The sequence below is a fragment of the Rhea pennata genome, chromosome 7, assembly GCF_028389875.1.
Source record: "Rhea pennata isolate bPtePen1 chromosome 7, bPtePen1.pri, whole genome shotgun sequence".
NCBI classification, from domain to species: domain Eukaryota; kingdom Metazoa; phylum Chordata; class Aves; order Rheiformes; family Rheidae; genus Rhea; species Rhea pennata.
In genome coordinates, this window is record NC_084669.1 from 19,493,512 (window position 1) to 19,510,065 (window position 16,554).

The 16,554-nt window shown below is 40.4% G+C and overlaps 1 protein-coding gene across 1 annotated transcript; it reads left to right on the forward strand.

The window, feature by feature from the left end:
• Positions 1-5,379: 5,379 nt before the first annotated feature.
• On the forward strand, positions 5,380-16,325 carry ACTA2 (actin alpha 2, smooth muscle). Its single transcript, XM_062580542.1, has 9 exons — positions 5,380-5,471; positions 8,105-8,276; positions 10,004-10,132; positions 11,678-11,788; positions 12,264-12,348; positions 12,442-12,603; positions 12,862-13,053; positions 13,958-14,139; positions 14,898-16,325. The coding sequence occupies exons 2-9, from the start codon at positions 8,148-8,150 to the stop codon at positions 15,039-15,041; spliced, it is 1,134 nt and encodes a 377-aa protein (XP_062436526.1). The 5' UTR covers positions 5,380-5,471; positions 8,105-8,147; the 3' UTR covers positions 15,042-16,325.
• Positions 16,326-16,554: the final 229 nt, after the last annotated feature.

Below are 16,554 nucleotides of genomic sequence, written 5' to 3' on the forward strand. Positions count from 1 at the left end.
TTTAAGTGGGATAATAGTAAGGCTTGTTCCTACCTAGTCACTTGTTCCCAAATGTGTGGTGGGAACTTAGTGTCTCTAATGCTTTCAGTCTGGGGAAACATTGGTCAGGAAGCTCAAAAGTTGTGAGGGGAAAAGAAGAGGGACATTTGTTCTCTCCTGCTTGCTTGCCCCATTGCACAGATCTTCTAGGTCTTAGTACCTTAGAAGTACAGTGCCTGTTTTTCATAATAATATAGTGGGAAGTTCTCACTTATTTTTGGACAAATTTAGATAGCATGTTGCTAGAGTAGTTCTGATCTGTTCTTTCTGAGCTCCTAGGAAATACACCAGTGTGTATTGCTGCTGCTAGAGACCGTAGAAGGATCTAGCGGGGGCGAAGAGGCAAGATCTCAGGGGAAGCCAAATACAAAACATACAGTTTTAGGCTATGGGTGCGATGAAAGGGAGGAAGAGATGTGATAATTTTAACAAGATTGTGAAGCCTTGTCTACAGTGTTGTTTAGAGTAGGTATGTCATAAACTAGCTACTGAGGTGCTGCTAAGATTTTACCCGTAGTAGAGCCGAGCTCAGCCTTGGCTAGCAGCCTGAGTGCTTATCTGAGATCTCTGGTGGATTTGCAGCTCTGGGTGTAAAGACTGTGTTTTTTGGCTATCCCTGAAATATATTTGATGTCTTTTTTGCACTGAGGCATATCCATACCAGTTAGTCTGAGCTATGGATGGTGCCTCGCAGATGAAACGTATAGCTTATTTTCACAGAAAATCACAGATGACAAGTTATCGCCAAAGCTATATGTTTACATTAGATGTATTTATGGAAGAAAAATATGTCAACATCTATTACACATGAAGATATAGGTACAACCTCCTGTCTCAGGAAATCCTTATGTGCAGCATAAGGAAGCTGGGAGGATATACGGAGAAAATTATGACTGTAGGCATCCCCTTTCTTTCCTAAGCATCTGCTGTCAGGAAATCTCAGAGACAGTATACTAGGCTAGCTGGAGATCAGCCTGACCCAGCAGGGCTCATTCTTGTGTTCCATTTATTTGTATAAGAAGGATGGGAAGGGAACTATTAACTCATTTTTAGTTTTGCATGTGTTCTTTTGATTCTGAATTAGGAGCAGCTTTACTTAATGTTATCATAGAGAAAGATATCCTGTCAAGAAGATGAAGAGTGGTTGTGAAATAACATGCTTTGTTACCCCACCCAAGAGGCATGTCAGGAAAACTCAGTATCCTTTAGGTCTTGAACAGCACTGGCAACACTTTTCAACTTACAAAGTTTTGAAAACAGAACTACCAAAGCTGAGTGACAGTCTTGAGACTGATTAGAGCCATTTTGTCTTGGATGTTAGAGGCCAGAAAAAGAGCCTGGCAATCACAGAGGCTAGTCAATGTATCTGACAGCTTATAGTTGATCTGATGCTTTACAGATGCATACAATGTGACAGCTGCAATGAATCGGGTTATTAGAAGGACTTTCCTGCTCCCTAAAGATTATTCCTTCCTGCCTTTCTGAGAAGGGGAAGAAAAGTATAAAGCCTATCAATGAGATAGAGGAGAGGGCCTGAAGCCAGACAAACCAAAACATTTAGAGATTCTGCTAATGCTATGAAGATGAAAGGAATCCCCAAATAAAAAGGAGCCAGAGACATATTTAGCAGAGCCTCATTCCTGAACAGCCAATTAGATCTAAGCAGGAAGGTCTCTACACACATCTGAGAAGTTGCTTGACCTTATAAAGTAATGGCTTGTAAAGTTATGAGTAAAGGGGTTGCTTTATTCCTGGTTTTCTGTCACAGTGGGGATAAGACTGCAGCTTCTGTCCTCCTTTACCAAAAAAGTATGGCATTGACTAAGTAGTGTGTGGCCTCTGAGCCTGCATTCTTCAGGACAGCTGCAGCCCATATCCCAGGCGTGGTGGTTATACAGCTCCTGCTGACATGAAGTCCTGAGCACGTTTTCTGTCCATACCACAATCTGCACAGGTTCCTGAAAAAAACTGAGCTTTATATATGAAACTGGTAACTGGTTGCATCAATGTCTTGAAAGATACTTTAAGTCAGTGGGGAAGCTCATGATGTGCATGGGAGGTTGGCTACTGTCATTCTAAAGAGAGCAGGGAAAAGGATGTGAAAGAAAAAGGCTAAGCTATCTTTCAGTTATTTTCCTTTCTCTGATCATATTGCAGACAAGCTCCTGTATTAGAGGCAGCAGAAGGCTATAGCATGGACAAACAGAAAATATCTGATGGGAAGAATGTCAAAAACATACAGTTTTAGGCTACAGACACAGTGAAAGAACAAAAACCTTGGAGTATAGACACACAGGGCAAATTGCATTGTGGCATTTTCAGTAGAAATGAGCAGGCCAAGTACTGAAAGATCAGCAGCAAAAAGTGGTGATGGAAGTGGCCTCCAGATAGGGAGTTAACTACTTTCAGGAGTGGTATCCTGTTCTTTTGCTTCCAAAAACCAGTAGAAGTATGGCCTAAGCTGGTATGTGTCTGTAGCTGTGGAAGCAAGTTCACAAATTTGATCGCCAGCATTTAGGTTCAGTTCTGGAAAATTTTGTTCTACTCCATTTTCATTAGGCTCTTATTGCCATCTCAGACCAAGTAAATTCCTCGCCTTCCTCCCTGCCCTCTCCCCAGCAGCTGCCTATGTTGTTGATTTAAAAAAAGTAAAACTAATAATACAATATTTTTCCCCATGTGTCTTAATAATATCTATGTGATCATAACTTGAGCATGGCATCACTAAAAAGAAAAAACACCCACCCTATATTCTGTAATGTCCCTCGAGCTGGACTGACCTAATTTCCTTGTATAGTTCACCTGTTTGCCTTCCTTCCTTCCTGCCCAGACCCTTCCATAGCGTCACACCCCAGAGACAAGCTGTGTGCTTGACGCTGCCTCTTCATTGTGTGCTGGAGGCATGATTGTGCAGTGTCTTTAGACTTTTACAGTGCTTTTCCTCTGTGTTCATTACTATGCAGGCTCTGGGCTTATTTCTACCTTTCATCTGAATAGCTCTGTCTCTAGCAGATATCCTTCATCTGGTAGGTCCCTCCAGACAACTGGTGTTTCCTTCATACTGTCATACTGACAGCTGCCTCCTCTGAATGAGTCTTTGCGTCAGCTCTGTCATTTTCATAAGCACCTTGAAAGCCAAGGCTCTCAAACCTTTGGTGCCCATAATAAGCAAGATATTTCAAACTGATGTGTGACCCCTGTCCAAATGACCAGTCCGTGTAACAGCCAAGCTGCTGCCACTGTCATCATTGCCAGTGCCATCGTCACCACCACTATTAATTGTGGTACTCACCAGGCTAACTTTATAGCAACTATGATTAAGCTTAACAGAGATGAAACTTTCTGTGATATCTGTGTGGCCACTGCCTGCTGTAATATTTGTAACGTGTTGTCTTTATTTCTAGCTCTGCTAAGGTGTAATATGAATTGTTTCCCTTCAGTCCTGCTGAAGGGGTGTTTACTTGGCTTTGCAATCTCATATATACTGTATCCACAAGTGCATCATTGTCAGTAGACTTTTTTTTAGGCGAGTGAGCCTCTTCTCATTAGGTTGAGGAGCTTGGATTCTTTTATCTGTGTCCTGATCTTGGAATTTCCAAGGGGAGCTAGTAGATTACACTTCTAAAAACATGCTTCGGTCTAGGGGTACAAGGCTGATGTCTATATCAAGATGAGACAGATAATATTGCGGTGAAGGGTTCTGCTGTGTGAAATTTTCCTTCTGCTTGATCTGAGTTCCCTGATCTAGTACAGTTTGATGCAAGGTATGCAAAGGTGCTGTCAGCTATGGTTTTGAGTGTTGTTTGAAGACAAAGTATTTGGTTTTGGCTGTCCTTTAAGAGTCAGGTGGAGTTAGGTAGGGAAGGATCTGTAAATATCCTCAGTTGCAGGTTGTTTGCTTCTTTTCCCCTGCCCCTTTTTTCCTTTTAAAATATCTCTTATCTTTTGCCCACATGCTGGAAGTGAAATAATAAATTGCTTTTGCATGTCTCATGTTCCAACAGTTGTTAGCTTCTGTTTCTGACCCTCAAAGGCAAATGCATTCCTTAAAAGTTCCTTTCCTTAAAAGTTAAATTCCTTTTGGTGTTCAATCCATAATTCTGGTATCTCTGCTAGTGGTCTAAGCCTCAAGTCTATACACTAGAAAAACTCCTGTTGTGGTTGAGTGGGAGATTTTCTTGCATTAAGTTTACTCAGTTAGGCAGCAACCTCATGAACCCCTCCCTTCTCCATTGTAACAAGACTCATAAAGCAAGGATTCCATTTGGATTCTTACCATACATCTTTCTTGGCCTCTGTCTGTAGAGCAACTTTGAATTTTAAATGGTTTAGTAATGCAGTTTAGAAATGCTGTTTTTTTTTTTTTTTTTTTTTTTTGGGGGGGGGGTGGTTAGTGCAAACCTAGTGATAATACATTGTTGACCATGAAAAAGCTCCTCCACTAGAGCCTGTCTAGAGAACAGCTGGTTACAGCTGTAAAAATCCGGTCCCGCTCCGAAAATAGCTTGTACAGTGAGAACCTTTGCTTTATTTGCTAAAAATGTGTTCAGTTGCAAAGCTAGCTGAAGGTTATAAAATTCAGCAAGTTTATCAAGGATATATTTGAGATGTCAATTTAGAGCTCTCCAGATTTGTGGCGTCAGCGGAGTTACACTAGGATGAAGTTCGCCCACAGTTACTAGCATTTGGAAACAAACTTGACAGAGAAAGAAGATTGATTCTAACCCACCACAACCCAAAGGGGATTATAACAATCTTTAAAAAAAAAAAAAATTTCTCAACCTGTGAAGACTTCACTCTATCCCTACACAAGAGCAGGTACTCTCTGTTACGCCTAAGCCTTTGGGCAATATGTAGCATACAAATTGAAACATCAAGCTTTTAAATAGAATTCATAGCAAAATTCAGCAGCGGTGTAGGTTAGTAGAAATATTTTCATTGTCTTTGTCACAATCTTTAATGAAAGACAAGTGTTTTGTTAAAAACACCTTCCCTATTATAAATGACTGTTCTTCCAATTTTTCTACTCTCTTGATTTTTACTGTGGAGGCTTAGACCTCTTGTTTGAACACATGCTCTTTCTGCCTGAGGGTGACTAGCATGGGCACATTCTGTCTCAGTGCATTTTAGCAGTTCTCCATAAGTTTTAAAGTGTTTATCTTACACAGCTGAAAGTCTCCTCCTGTTTCATGAGCTCTGCACTGGAATGCGGTGGAAGAGACCCAGGGCCTGTGGCCACCCAGATTAGAGGTTTTTGTAATAAGGTCCCTATATGGTTTTGTTAGAAACTTCAGCTCTGTCTCTGTCTGTCTCTGTTCCTTGTTTGGGAGGCTCGTGGGAGGAGAAGAGCTGAAGGGGCTATATAACCTCCAAGCTTTCGGATACACAGTGCACCATCCCAGAGCAGCTGTCCCCAGCCCAGCGCTGTCAGGGTAAGTGGGACTGAACCAACAGCAACTGACAGATTTTTGGAGGACTTCTATTAAATGAGGTCAAGTGGAAGCTATTCAGGAGGATGTGCTGTACTTTGCTTATGCATTTCTTACTAGAGATGAATTGATTTTGAATTGAATTGCTTGCAATATCTATACTTTATTGACTTTATTTTCATAGCCCTTTTGAAAGGGAAATAAAGTTCTACCTTACGATTTTGCTGATTCCACTGACACTCAAGCAATAGTATAAAGACTGTGTAATGCCACCGCTGGAATTACAGTTGTGTTTGTGTTCAAATTAACCCGAGTGACCCTGGGGTATTAGTTTTGGACAGAATGAGATTCTGCATGGAGTGGATTTGCCTGCTGTCTAGTAGGGTTTTTTAGCAGGTTTGCTTCAATGCTATTAACTCAGTGTAAGGTGATGTGTTTTAAGAAAGTGTTTGGAGAATGTGATTGTAAAAGAGCTGAAAAGCATGCAAAATAGCAGTATCTAATATGATATAATGAGGATGCCTGTGTATTTCTCCTTGTCTCTGTGTGTATGAAACCACTGTCCTGCAAAATGCCAAATACTTCTTTAAGGGACAGGTTGCACACAGTATTTCTTGTGAGGCTAGAGTTCTTTCAACAGGTTGCTGTGGAGTTTGGTGAGGTGACTGGCTATCTTTCGATGGAAAACAGAAGTAAGAAGCTAAATGCTATATTAATTATTTGGGAGAGAAAATTACCTTTATTGCACAGTGCTGAGTGATACTTGCTGCTGTAGGATGTTACTGTTGCATGCTGCAGCAATCCTGAACTGTAACTCACTGGTTGGCAGGAGAGTCTGTCTGCAATCATTCAGCTTTGATTTCTTCAACTTTTTGTGTTTTATTACTAAATATGGTTTTCATTTAGAGTTCACTAAGCTCAGAAATGTAGCCTTTCCTACCCCCTCTTCTTCCCTCCCTCAAGTGATTTTTTGGCATTGCATTAGCTGCATTGGTTTGAGCAAACCCCCTGACCTCAAACCCTGTTCCAAAAACAGATGGTTGAAAAGCCTATTTCCTAATTAGGAAATGGTTTGTCTAAACCAGTCTGTTCATTCATGTTAGATAACAATTGTACTCCATTGAGTACAAAAACATTTGTTTAAACAGAAAGAACATGTTTTCTCAAGAGCTTTAAAAATGGAAAAACTGCAAGCCTGTTCTCCATTTCTATTAAAAGCAATAAAATATCTGGAGCAGGTCAGGTCAGGATTTCCCTATCCATGTCTCCTGTAAGCTGTGCTCAGGCAGCCTGCAGAGGCTGTGCTGCAGCCGTGTCCCTAGGTTGTCTGGCTGTGGAGCGACAGAGTATCTCAAAAGGAGGATTTGAGAAAACTGTCCATGTTTCTTCCATCTGTTGTAGAGGCTAAACAGCGTTCTCCCGTTCCCTTTCTCATCAGCCAAAGCTCTCACTGACCCTGTCCCCCTCTTCATGCTGCACTTCCAGCATTCCTGTGGCAGACGATTTTAGTGACTGTGTGTGGAATCAGCTGGATCTGTGGATCACAGCTGCCTCCTTTAGCTGTTAACACATTGCAGTTGCTGAACTGTGCATGCAAGCCAAGGCTCAGAACTAGTCAAGGGATTCCCCTACCACACTGTAAACTCTGGGCAGCTAGTTCTGAAGTCTTGCTATTCAATGATTGCTTCTATAACTGACTTTAATACAAACCTATCGAAACATTTTTATTACCCATGCTATCTTTTGTTGCTTGAGGGGGAAAACAGTTTCTGTTTTACTGAGTCAGGGAGCCAACATAAATTGCTTTGTTATTTTACAAGTGCAGTTTAGCTGTTTTGAAATGGTGATGGAGCATATGCTAAGGCCTATTTTTAAAACACATACTTCCCTGACTTGATTATAAAGACAGGATCTTTTTTCTGAATGGCTTAGAGGAAGGTTGGACCTCCCCCCCCCTTTTTTTTCAATAGGAACATTTCTCCTCTTCTAAAAAGGGAAATGTAAATGTAATTGGCCAGCTTGACACAGTGGGTTAATATCTGTATCATTAAAATACCACTGGTATCTGACTAGTATTTAAGTGGTTTGTCTTGTGGAAGCTGAAGACTGAATGGTGAAGGTAAAGTGCTCATACCTTTAAAGGCTTTCCACAGGGGCCAGAATTCCGTCCGGATGATAGAGAAGTGGGGAGTGTTGTGCTAAATCTGATATAAAGAAATCTTTGTTTTTGCAGCTGTCAGTCCAGCATTCTTTTATCTATTTCCCCTGCCCCAGCAGTGGATTTTTTGACCAAATTTAGATAGACATTTGCTATTTAGGTAACATTTTGCTAATGGTCTGTCTGTCCATGCAGCAAGACTGGAAGTCTCCTTTGGAGTCCCCTTGGATAAGCTCTTGTGCATACAGCTCTCCTGCCAACATGATCAAAAACTCTCACACTTTCCAAAGGACGTTTCTTCCCTCCTGTGTCCTTCCAGCCTTGTTCTTACAAACCATGGTCATACCTCTACTTGGTAGTGCTGGTCCCTTTCATACAGCAGTCTCCGTCTTCGGGAACAGGAGTGGTTTTGGTACCTGAGTGTGTTTTGTTCTTTTTTTTTCTCCCCCCCACCCCCGCTTTCCTGCTGTTTTCATAGGGCTGTTTCCTCTCAAGAGGACCCAAGGACATTGACATAGAAGATGTGCGAGGAAGAGGACAGCACTGCTCTTGTTTGTGACAATGGGTCAGGGCTCTGTAAAGCCGGCTTTGCTGGGGATGATGCTCCAAGAGCAGTTTTCCCTTCCATTGTGGGTCGACCCAGGCATCAGGTAATGAACTGGTTTGGTTATTCTGTATCGGGTTTCTAGAAGGCCTTGCTGCCCTGTGCCCTGATCTCCATCCCAGATCCATCCTCTCCTGTGTCTGGGGCTAGCCCAGCCTGAGCAGCCTGTGTAACGCAGCATCTTCAGGCAAAAGGAGCCTAGCAGTGCACCCACCTGAATCCAACCATGTCTCTTCTTGACAGCAGAATCCTAAATTTTTTCATTCCCTTCTACATTGTCTTCTCCCTGCCCTTAATTTTAGGTCACCTGGATAATTTGTTGAGTAAAGCAAGTTTAAAAAAAAAAAAAAAAGAAAAAAGAAAAAGAAAAAAAACCTACAGAGAAGTATCTGGAAATTCTGACTGCTGAAAAAGTTGGTGATAAATGATGTGGAGAGAATAAGAAAGGAAGGAGACTTTTTTCAGTCAGCTTCCTGTTAAGGAATCGTAAATGAGCACCTGTCTAGGGTTGAAATTCTATCGTTTCAGAGTTTGCACTTGAGCCTGTGATGTATTCCAATCTGTTTCATCAGTTTGCAAAATACTGATGCATTAAATATAGAGATTTTTGAGCCAGATCATCATTAGCACGAACAAGAGCAGTTGGATAGGCCACAAAAATTGAAATTGGCTGCTGAGTTTTAAGATCCACTAATTGCCTCAGTGCTGTGCAAGGACCTGGTGAAATGAAAACTGGTTTTAATATGGGTGGCACTTATATACATAGGAAGTACATTTTAAGCTCTTCAGGACAGGAGAAACATATGCCTTTCAGTATAGGACCTAAGGCTGGAGGTCTAACTGAGGCCTTGGGGCATTACCGTAATTAAAAAAGTATTCAAATACCCTTTTCTGTAGACAGTGTGAATGGTATTAATTGTTTAAAAATAAGCCACACAGTCATGATGGGGGAAAAAATACTGAAGATTTCTAGAACATCTCTTTCCTGACAACAAATCACAGATGGCATTAGTCCCCTGACGAAAACATCGTCTCATCATAAATTGCAAATCCTGGTTGCCTGTTTTCAAGACAGGACATTTTAGAGAAGGCAAAGTTTGGAGAATGTAATGACTAAATTTTGATAAGAGCATAATGCAATCAAAGCATCCTAATGTACATTTATTTTTTCCAGTATTTCTAGCCTCAGTGTTGTAAGAGACTACAGCATATTCAAACCAGTTTTTGACTTTTGGTCCATGGACCACTATGAGATCCATGAAAATACCTAAAATGAAGCCTATACCAGTAGATTTAAATTCCTTGTATCTCCAAAGGCAATATTTTAGTGTTAAAAATAAAACAAGACTTAAAAAATACTGAAATTCAAGCTTTGGGAAATGTAAAGTGTATTGCTCACTCTTGACCGTTAGATGGCACAATTTTGCTCTCCACTTTAACTCTGTGATACTTCAGCAGACAGTTCATCCCTAAATAATTACGATCATTAAGACAACCCTATTGTTCTACATTATCTCGATGAATTCAACATTGTATTTGTGCTGCTTGCTTAAACGGTAGTAACATGAACTCCAGAGGTTTAAGTTAACTAAAAATTTAATTTTGGAAATTGAAGAACAATGAGTAATTCTGCAGTCATTAGCTTTCAGAAAGTATTTTGTAGCTGTCGTTGGCAGCTGGGGTTATCTGACAGTTAATGTTATAAATACTTTGTTCTAACTACTTTGTTACACCTCTCCTTGAGAGACTAACTCCTGTTGTGTCATTTGATAGGGTGTGATGGTTGGCATGGGTCAGAAAGACAGCTACGTTGGCGATGAGGCTCAAAGCAAGAGAGGAATCCTGACCTTGAAATACCCCATAGAACATGGCATCATTACAAACTGGGATGACATGGAGAAGGTATTTCAGCATTGGAAAAATGATATGTATCACTGGTAGGCCTGCTTGAACCTAATGTTGACAGATTACTCAGTAAACTGGAGATCAAAGTGCCATGCTGTCAAGTATAATCTAGTCAGAAGCTTGTTAGCAACTGAAGCCAGATTAGCAAAGGTTAATCTGCATCTCAAACTCAAGTATCACTGGGTGTACATCAAAATAGTTAGGAGTTTTCTTCCTCCAGTCTGAGCTACACATCTGTGCTTACTATTGTAAAGCAAAAAATAACAATATCCTCAATTTACTAGTGAGGAAATAGAATTGAAGATTCAAATGTAATTTTGATATGAAAGGCACTCCTTGCAGATGTGTGTTTTCATGTTTGAAAGATTAGCAATACTAAGAGGAAATGAATCCATTTCAGAAACAGTATTTGGATGAAAGGCATCCAGAGCTTTGTGTCTTATGATAGGCTGTACTGTTGAAATAAATAAGATGGTATCTCTATTTAATGCTGTGCTGTGGAGCCAGAGCTATTCAGAGTGGTCAGGACAGCACAATGCACTGCTGAAGAGTATGAAGCCACATAGGACTTACTGATTTTCATAGCATCATAGGTTTTATTGGGGAGGATAGCAGAATCTTGGAGACATAATCAGCAAACTACTCTGTAATCACCACCAGCTTGAAAACAAGCTTAATAAACCTGTTTTGGTATTTAGAAACTTTCTTATGGTTTACTTCTTACTGATGTGTTAACTTCCTCATTGCAGCCCACTTGGCCTCAGAATTTATGGCTGATAAGAATATGAGTTAGCTATGAGGAGGTGATGAACATATGTTGACTTTTAGCTCCACAAAACACTTGCACTTTTTTTTTTAATGACTTCTTGGGCTGACCTCAACAAACCAAAAGAAGAAACTGTCTTCAAGAGACCTATTACCTATTGACTATCTACTGCAAGAGTCTCTGTATGTTCTAGAATACACATCTTTAAAGGGATGCTAGGAAACTATTTCACTTCCAGTCAGTATTGATATTGTTTCTTGAGAGTTTGTTTAAAAGATGGAAAGAAAAATGTGTTTGTACAGTTGGGTCCTAATGATATTGGCTCATGGAGTTCCTTTTTTGACTTGAAATGAGACAGTTCCCTTGATTTATGTAAATCAGCAGAAGACCAGGATGGAGCAAAAGAATCCAGACAGAACCAGGATCCACATTTTTGTATTGTATTTGAAGAGCAATGTAGAGTGAAATAGCCTTGCTGCAATCAGATCAGTCCTCCTCTGTTTCTTCTACTGTAGGAATAGCATATTTATTTTCATTAACTTGTGGGTCTTTTAAAAAGTAATCTGTTGCTAGCAGTAAAACTGGAGGACAGTGATTTTCTTTTTTCCAGTCACTTTGGTAATCTCTATGAAGGCAGTAAGACCAGCTTCATGAGAAACGCCAGTAACATCTCTCTAGTAGACAGTCAGAGTGCTGGAGCACAGTTGCTGACTGGAAGTGATTTTGAGCTGTTGGTGATGGTGTTTCTTTCCTTTGGCTTCTCCTGTTGTCCTCAGATTTGGCATCATTCTTTCTATAATGAGCTCCGTGTTGCACCTGAAGAACATCCAACTCTGCTGACGGAAGCACCATTGAATCCCAAAGCCAATCGAGAGAAAATGACCCAGGTAAGTTCATACTACAGAATAGTTCCAATTTTGTGAATTCACCAGGATGTGAACTTGTTTACAGTTAGTCATGCCAACTTGACGGTGCAGTTGTCTGCATCACTGAGTTGGGATACTGCATAGTGACCATCTGTCAAATCTGCACACTCTTTTTGAATCAGTTTTGAATGTGAGAACTTGGTCTGTCCAAGCTGTTATCTTGATCCTTTTTAAGGCCCAGGCCTATTACAAAATTATCTTTAATGTGTGCATACATCTGTATTCATAAGTCATATTTCCAGGCCAGATGCAGAGAGATATCTTAAGGAATAAATATTTTTAGATTTAGATGTGTTTTTCCTTCCTTGCCATTATTAGTCTTTAAGAAATATGAAAAGCTTGTCTCTTCCCTGTCTTTCAGTGTATTGCTTCAACTAAACTACAAACACAATAGTAACTAATTTAAGTTAAAGTAACTATTTTAACTGCATTTCAGATCATGTTTGAGACTTTCAATGTACCAGCCATGTATGTAGCTATTCAAGCTGTTCTGTCCCTCTATGCTTCTGGACGTACCACAGGTAAGCTTCTGGGGAAGGTGCCACGGGCATTCTAAACAGATAAGCATGTTTCTGTGCCTCTGAGAATGAACAATTTGTGTTATCTTCTCAAAGGGATCGTGCTTGACTCTGGGGATGGTGTCACCCACAATGTGCCAATTTATGAAGGCTATGCCTTGCCGCACGCCATCATGCGTCTGGATCTGGCTGGCCGTGATCTGACAGACTACCTCATGAAAATCCTGACAGAACGTGGCTATTCCTTTGTGACCACTGGTAAGGACATAGTGCAAACGGAGGAGGAGAGTGATTTTAATGTGTAATGTTTCAAATGGCCTTAGAAGGAATAGCAGTGGTTCTACAGCTGCTTAGAAACACAAAGGAATCCAACAGGAAAGTTGTACTTGCCCTGCAAGTCTGCAGGAGAATTTCGTTAAAAAATGGGGAGGGTGCTAGGGAATGAAGGGGAACAGTCTGTATCAAAATGTCTGGTCCTCCCTGACTGCCATTCTAAAGACTGAATCCTCTCAACAGCGGAGCGTGAAATTGTCCGTGACATCAAGGAGAAGCTGTGTTACGTGGCTCTGGACTTTGAAAATGAGATGGCTACTGCTGCCTCATCTTCCTCTCTGGAAAAAAGCTATGAGCTTCCTGATGGTCAGGTGATCACTATTGGAAATGAACGCTTTCGCTGCCCAGAGACCCTCTTCCAGCCATCTTTCATTGGTAGGTTGAATGATTATTCAGTATTGGTAAACTGCCCATAAATATCAAATTCCTCATTTCTTTTGCTTCCTTCCATACCTAAGTATGTCCTAGGGCCCATTACAAAATATTTTAGAACAGCACTATTAATATGGTGGGAGGAACTTCATGTCAAACGGTTAGACAAAATGCTTTCCCAAAACAAACCCTGAATGTTTATTCCTCACTTCTGGCTTTGGGCCCAAGCCATTTGTACATTATGTAGTCAGCTTCCCTGAGAGTGGCTGCAGAGCCACTTTCCTAAACAGTGTGAGGATTGTAGTTTGAATGTGCTTGTGGGGGTTGGGGAGCACTACTTTTATTGTTCCAAAAGACTGCTCAGAATCCTGAAGCTGTGGTGCTTTATGTTTGCAGAGCAAAGCCAACTTAATGCTACGCTAATCGACTGTTGAAGGCAGGCTTGCAATGAGGTCACACAGGAATCCAGTGTAGGTTCTGCCAATGGGCGGAATTTCAGCTCAGAAATAGATAAAGTAGTTGCATACTTAGAGGTATTAGGACGTATTTTGGCCGTTCCGTCTCTGAGCTGGCTCAATTAAAAAAAAAAAATAATAAAGAAAACAAATGATTCCAGAACCATATAAGGAATTCTTAGGCCATTTGAGGTTGTCTGCAAGAGCCTACTGGAAACTCTGCTATTCCACTACCCCAGCTTTCTTTTTATGGAGGAGTTATGTGTGTGTAAGGAGGGGGAGGTAGACTGTACCCCAGGGACAGCAAATAACTTAGGCAGTTGCAGAATGACTTTCCAGATTTCCACAGCAACTGAAGACAGGCATCTTTCAGAGGGACATTTCATGTTGGTGATTCTGTGTTAACAATTTTAAGTCTCTGTATGGAGTTGCTTCTGCTCTAACTTCCCCAGGCATGGAGTCTGCTGGCATTCATGAAACTACTTACAACAGCATCATGAAGTGCGACATAGATATCAGAAAGGATCTTTATGCCAACAATGTGCTGTCTGGAGGCACAACAATGTACCCAGGCATTGCTGACCGGATGCAGAAGGAAATAACTGCTCTTGCTCCCAGCACTATGAAGATCAAGGTACAGTGCAATTATTTGTAGACTATTTGAGTTGGCATGTACAAACTTGTCAAAAAAACCTAATTGCTTACCAAATTGCTTTGTTGATATTTTAAATTGTCAGTGTATGTTCTGGCAAATAATCACCCTGAGCTTGTTGCTAGTAAAAGACAGGCTTCTCTCTTCACATTTCCTTATTCATGTTGAATTCTGCAAAACTGCCCTAACAAGGACTAAGGACAGTGTGGAATCAGAAGCATAAATTTTCCTCTGGGGCTTCAGTAAGCTGCATCAGCCCTTTTCGGCTGAAGGATGAAGATGAGAGAGGAAATGCTGTTTTTGTCCTTGGCCTACAGCATCAGAAAAGAGAGAGCCTCTGACAAGCCAGTCTTCCTTCTGCTGCCCCAAATTCTCCTTCTTTGCTTTGCAAACATTTTACTGGCTATACTAACAAGTATTCCATAGACCGATTATTTTTCCAAGATCTAATGGCTATCGTTACATGTTTTCAGACTAATAATCTCCCTTTTTCTAATTTCTGGTCATGAATATGCAAATACACTACTCTAGCTGGGTAGGCTGAGTCAGTCAGAGAAATTGAGAATTTAAGTCTCAGATTTAAATATAACCTTTCTAACTTTATTGCTTACTGCAATACAAGTACATATACATATAGTGTTCTCATTAGCATCAAATGTAACTATTTTAGTAATTTTTTTCAACAAATATATTTTTTTCACAGTTGAAGGTTATATTTGATTTCTTTGTTTCTTAAACAGATTATTGCGCCTCCTGAACGTAAATACTCCGTCTGGATTGGAGGTTCTATCCTTGCCTCTCTGTCTACTTTCCAGCAGATGTGGATCAGCAAACAGGAATATGATGAAGCAGGCCCATCCATTGTTCATCGCAAATGCTTTTAAATTGCTTTATGTGTCTCTTTAGTGTATTACTGTGAATGTATTCAAGAAAATACATTCTTATAACTTCATTCCATAATCCTTCATCATAATGACACTGATTAATTGGATACTATGTATTTTTTTGGAATAAATTTTAAATATGCTACAAAATTGCTGCTCCTATTTTACAAGAGAGAGACTTGCTTTTGTGGAGACACCATTACAACTGGTTTAAAGCTCCATCTCGTGGCATGAATTTGTTACTACACTATACTGGGCTTAATAGAAAAAGTGGTATGTTTTGAATTACATGAATGTTAGAGAGCACTCTGTTGTCAGGCTGTACCTTGCCAGTGTCTAGCTTCCCTAAACATTCTTGTCTGAAAACAGGCCCAATCTCGATTCTTCCAAAGTTCTGGGCAGCATTAAAGGTGCAGAGCATCTGACTGATACCAAGATGAGCATGTGCACCCTGCTTGCACCTGGTCTATCCAGAAATAATTACCTGTGCACATCACTTCTTAATTCACAGCTTTCACAATGGGAAAGCCAATTCTTTTAGTGTAAGTAAGTGTGGCCTAGAGGTGTATGATGCATGCTATAGCAATTCAGCACTTCCTCTTTAAAGAAACTAAATCTGCTTCTTGAGGGGCATGACCAAGTTCTGCCATTAGACTGAACACATGACTGTTACTATTCCCTCAGGGTGAGTGCAAACCTATTATTTTTATGTTGTGATTTCTGGCAAGGCCTAGAGCATAATTAAGCTAGCTTAATATATTTTTTCTTTTGAACTGTTTTTTTGGATAATGTAAACAAAGCAGATAAAACGAATTTAGGCAATTTTCTTTTTCTGTGTTTTTTTTCCCCGATAGCATTTATTTTCTTAAATACATTGAAACTGATACTAAACTACAGATAGAAGCTGAAGCCCATATTACTGTCTTAAAAGTATATGTAAATAAGAATTCACTGAGAGGGGTCTGGAAAAATTCAAGTCTAAGGAAATTACTGCAATCTTTATTCATTAGAATTCAGGATCCAGGCTGTTGTTTATTTTTGGTGCAGTTTCCTCTATCCCAACAGTTTACCTCACTTACCTGTTCCTCCTTATCTTTCAGACTGTAAAGTTGTTGCAACAGCACCTCTTACTTACCCTGTCTGCCTAACTCCTGGGTTCCAGATCTTGTCCAACTTCTGAGGGTTAGTATATGTTCCAAACTTCTTCACAGCAACCTTATTCTTTCAAGAACAGATCATTTAGGTTCTCAGAGCACATGCTGAATAAACTGTTGTAAGAGAAAATTACTTTGTATGCTTCTTTCCTCTAACTCTAGAGAGATCTGGGGAGTCCCTTTCAGGAGCAGAACTTGATTTCAAGTAGGAGTTTCTGCTAGAGGGTTGCTGCAGAAGACACACTCCTCCAAGGGAGTCCGATGCATCTCTGTTATTCCAGGATGTGATTCAGGCAGGGAGTCAGCTCTCAGGTAAAGGACCTGTGTTTTCCTAAGTGATTTCTGTTTAATGACATAGC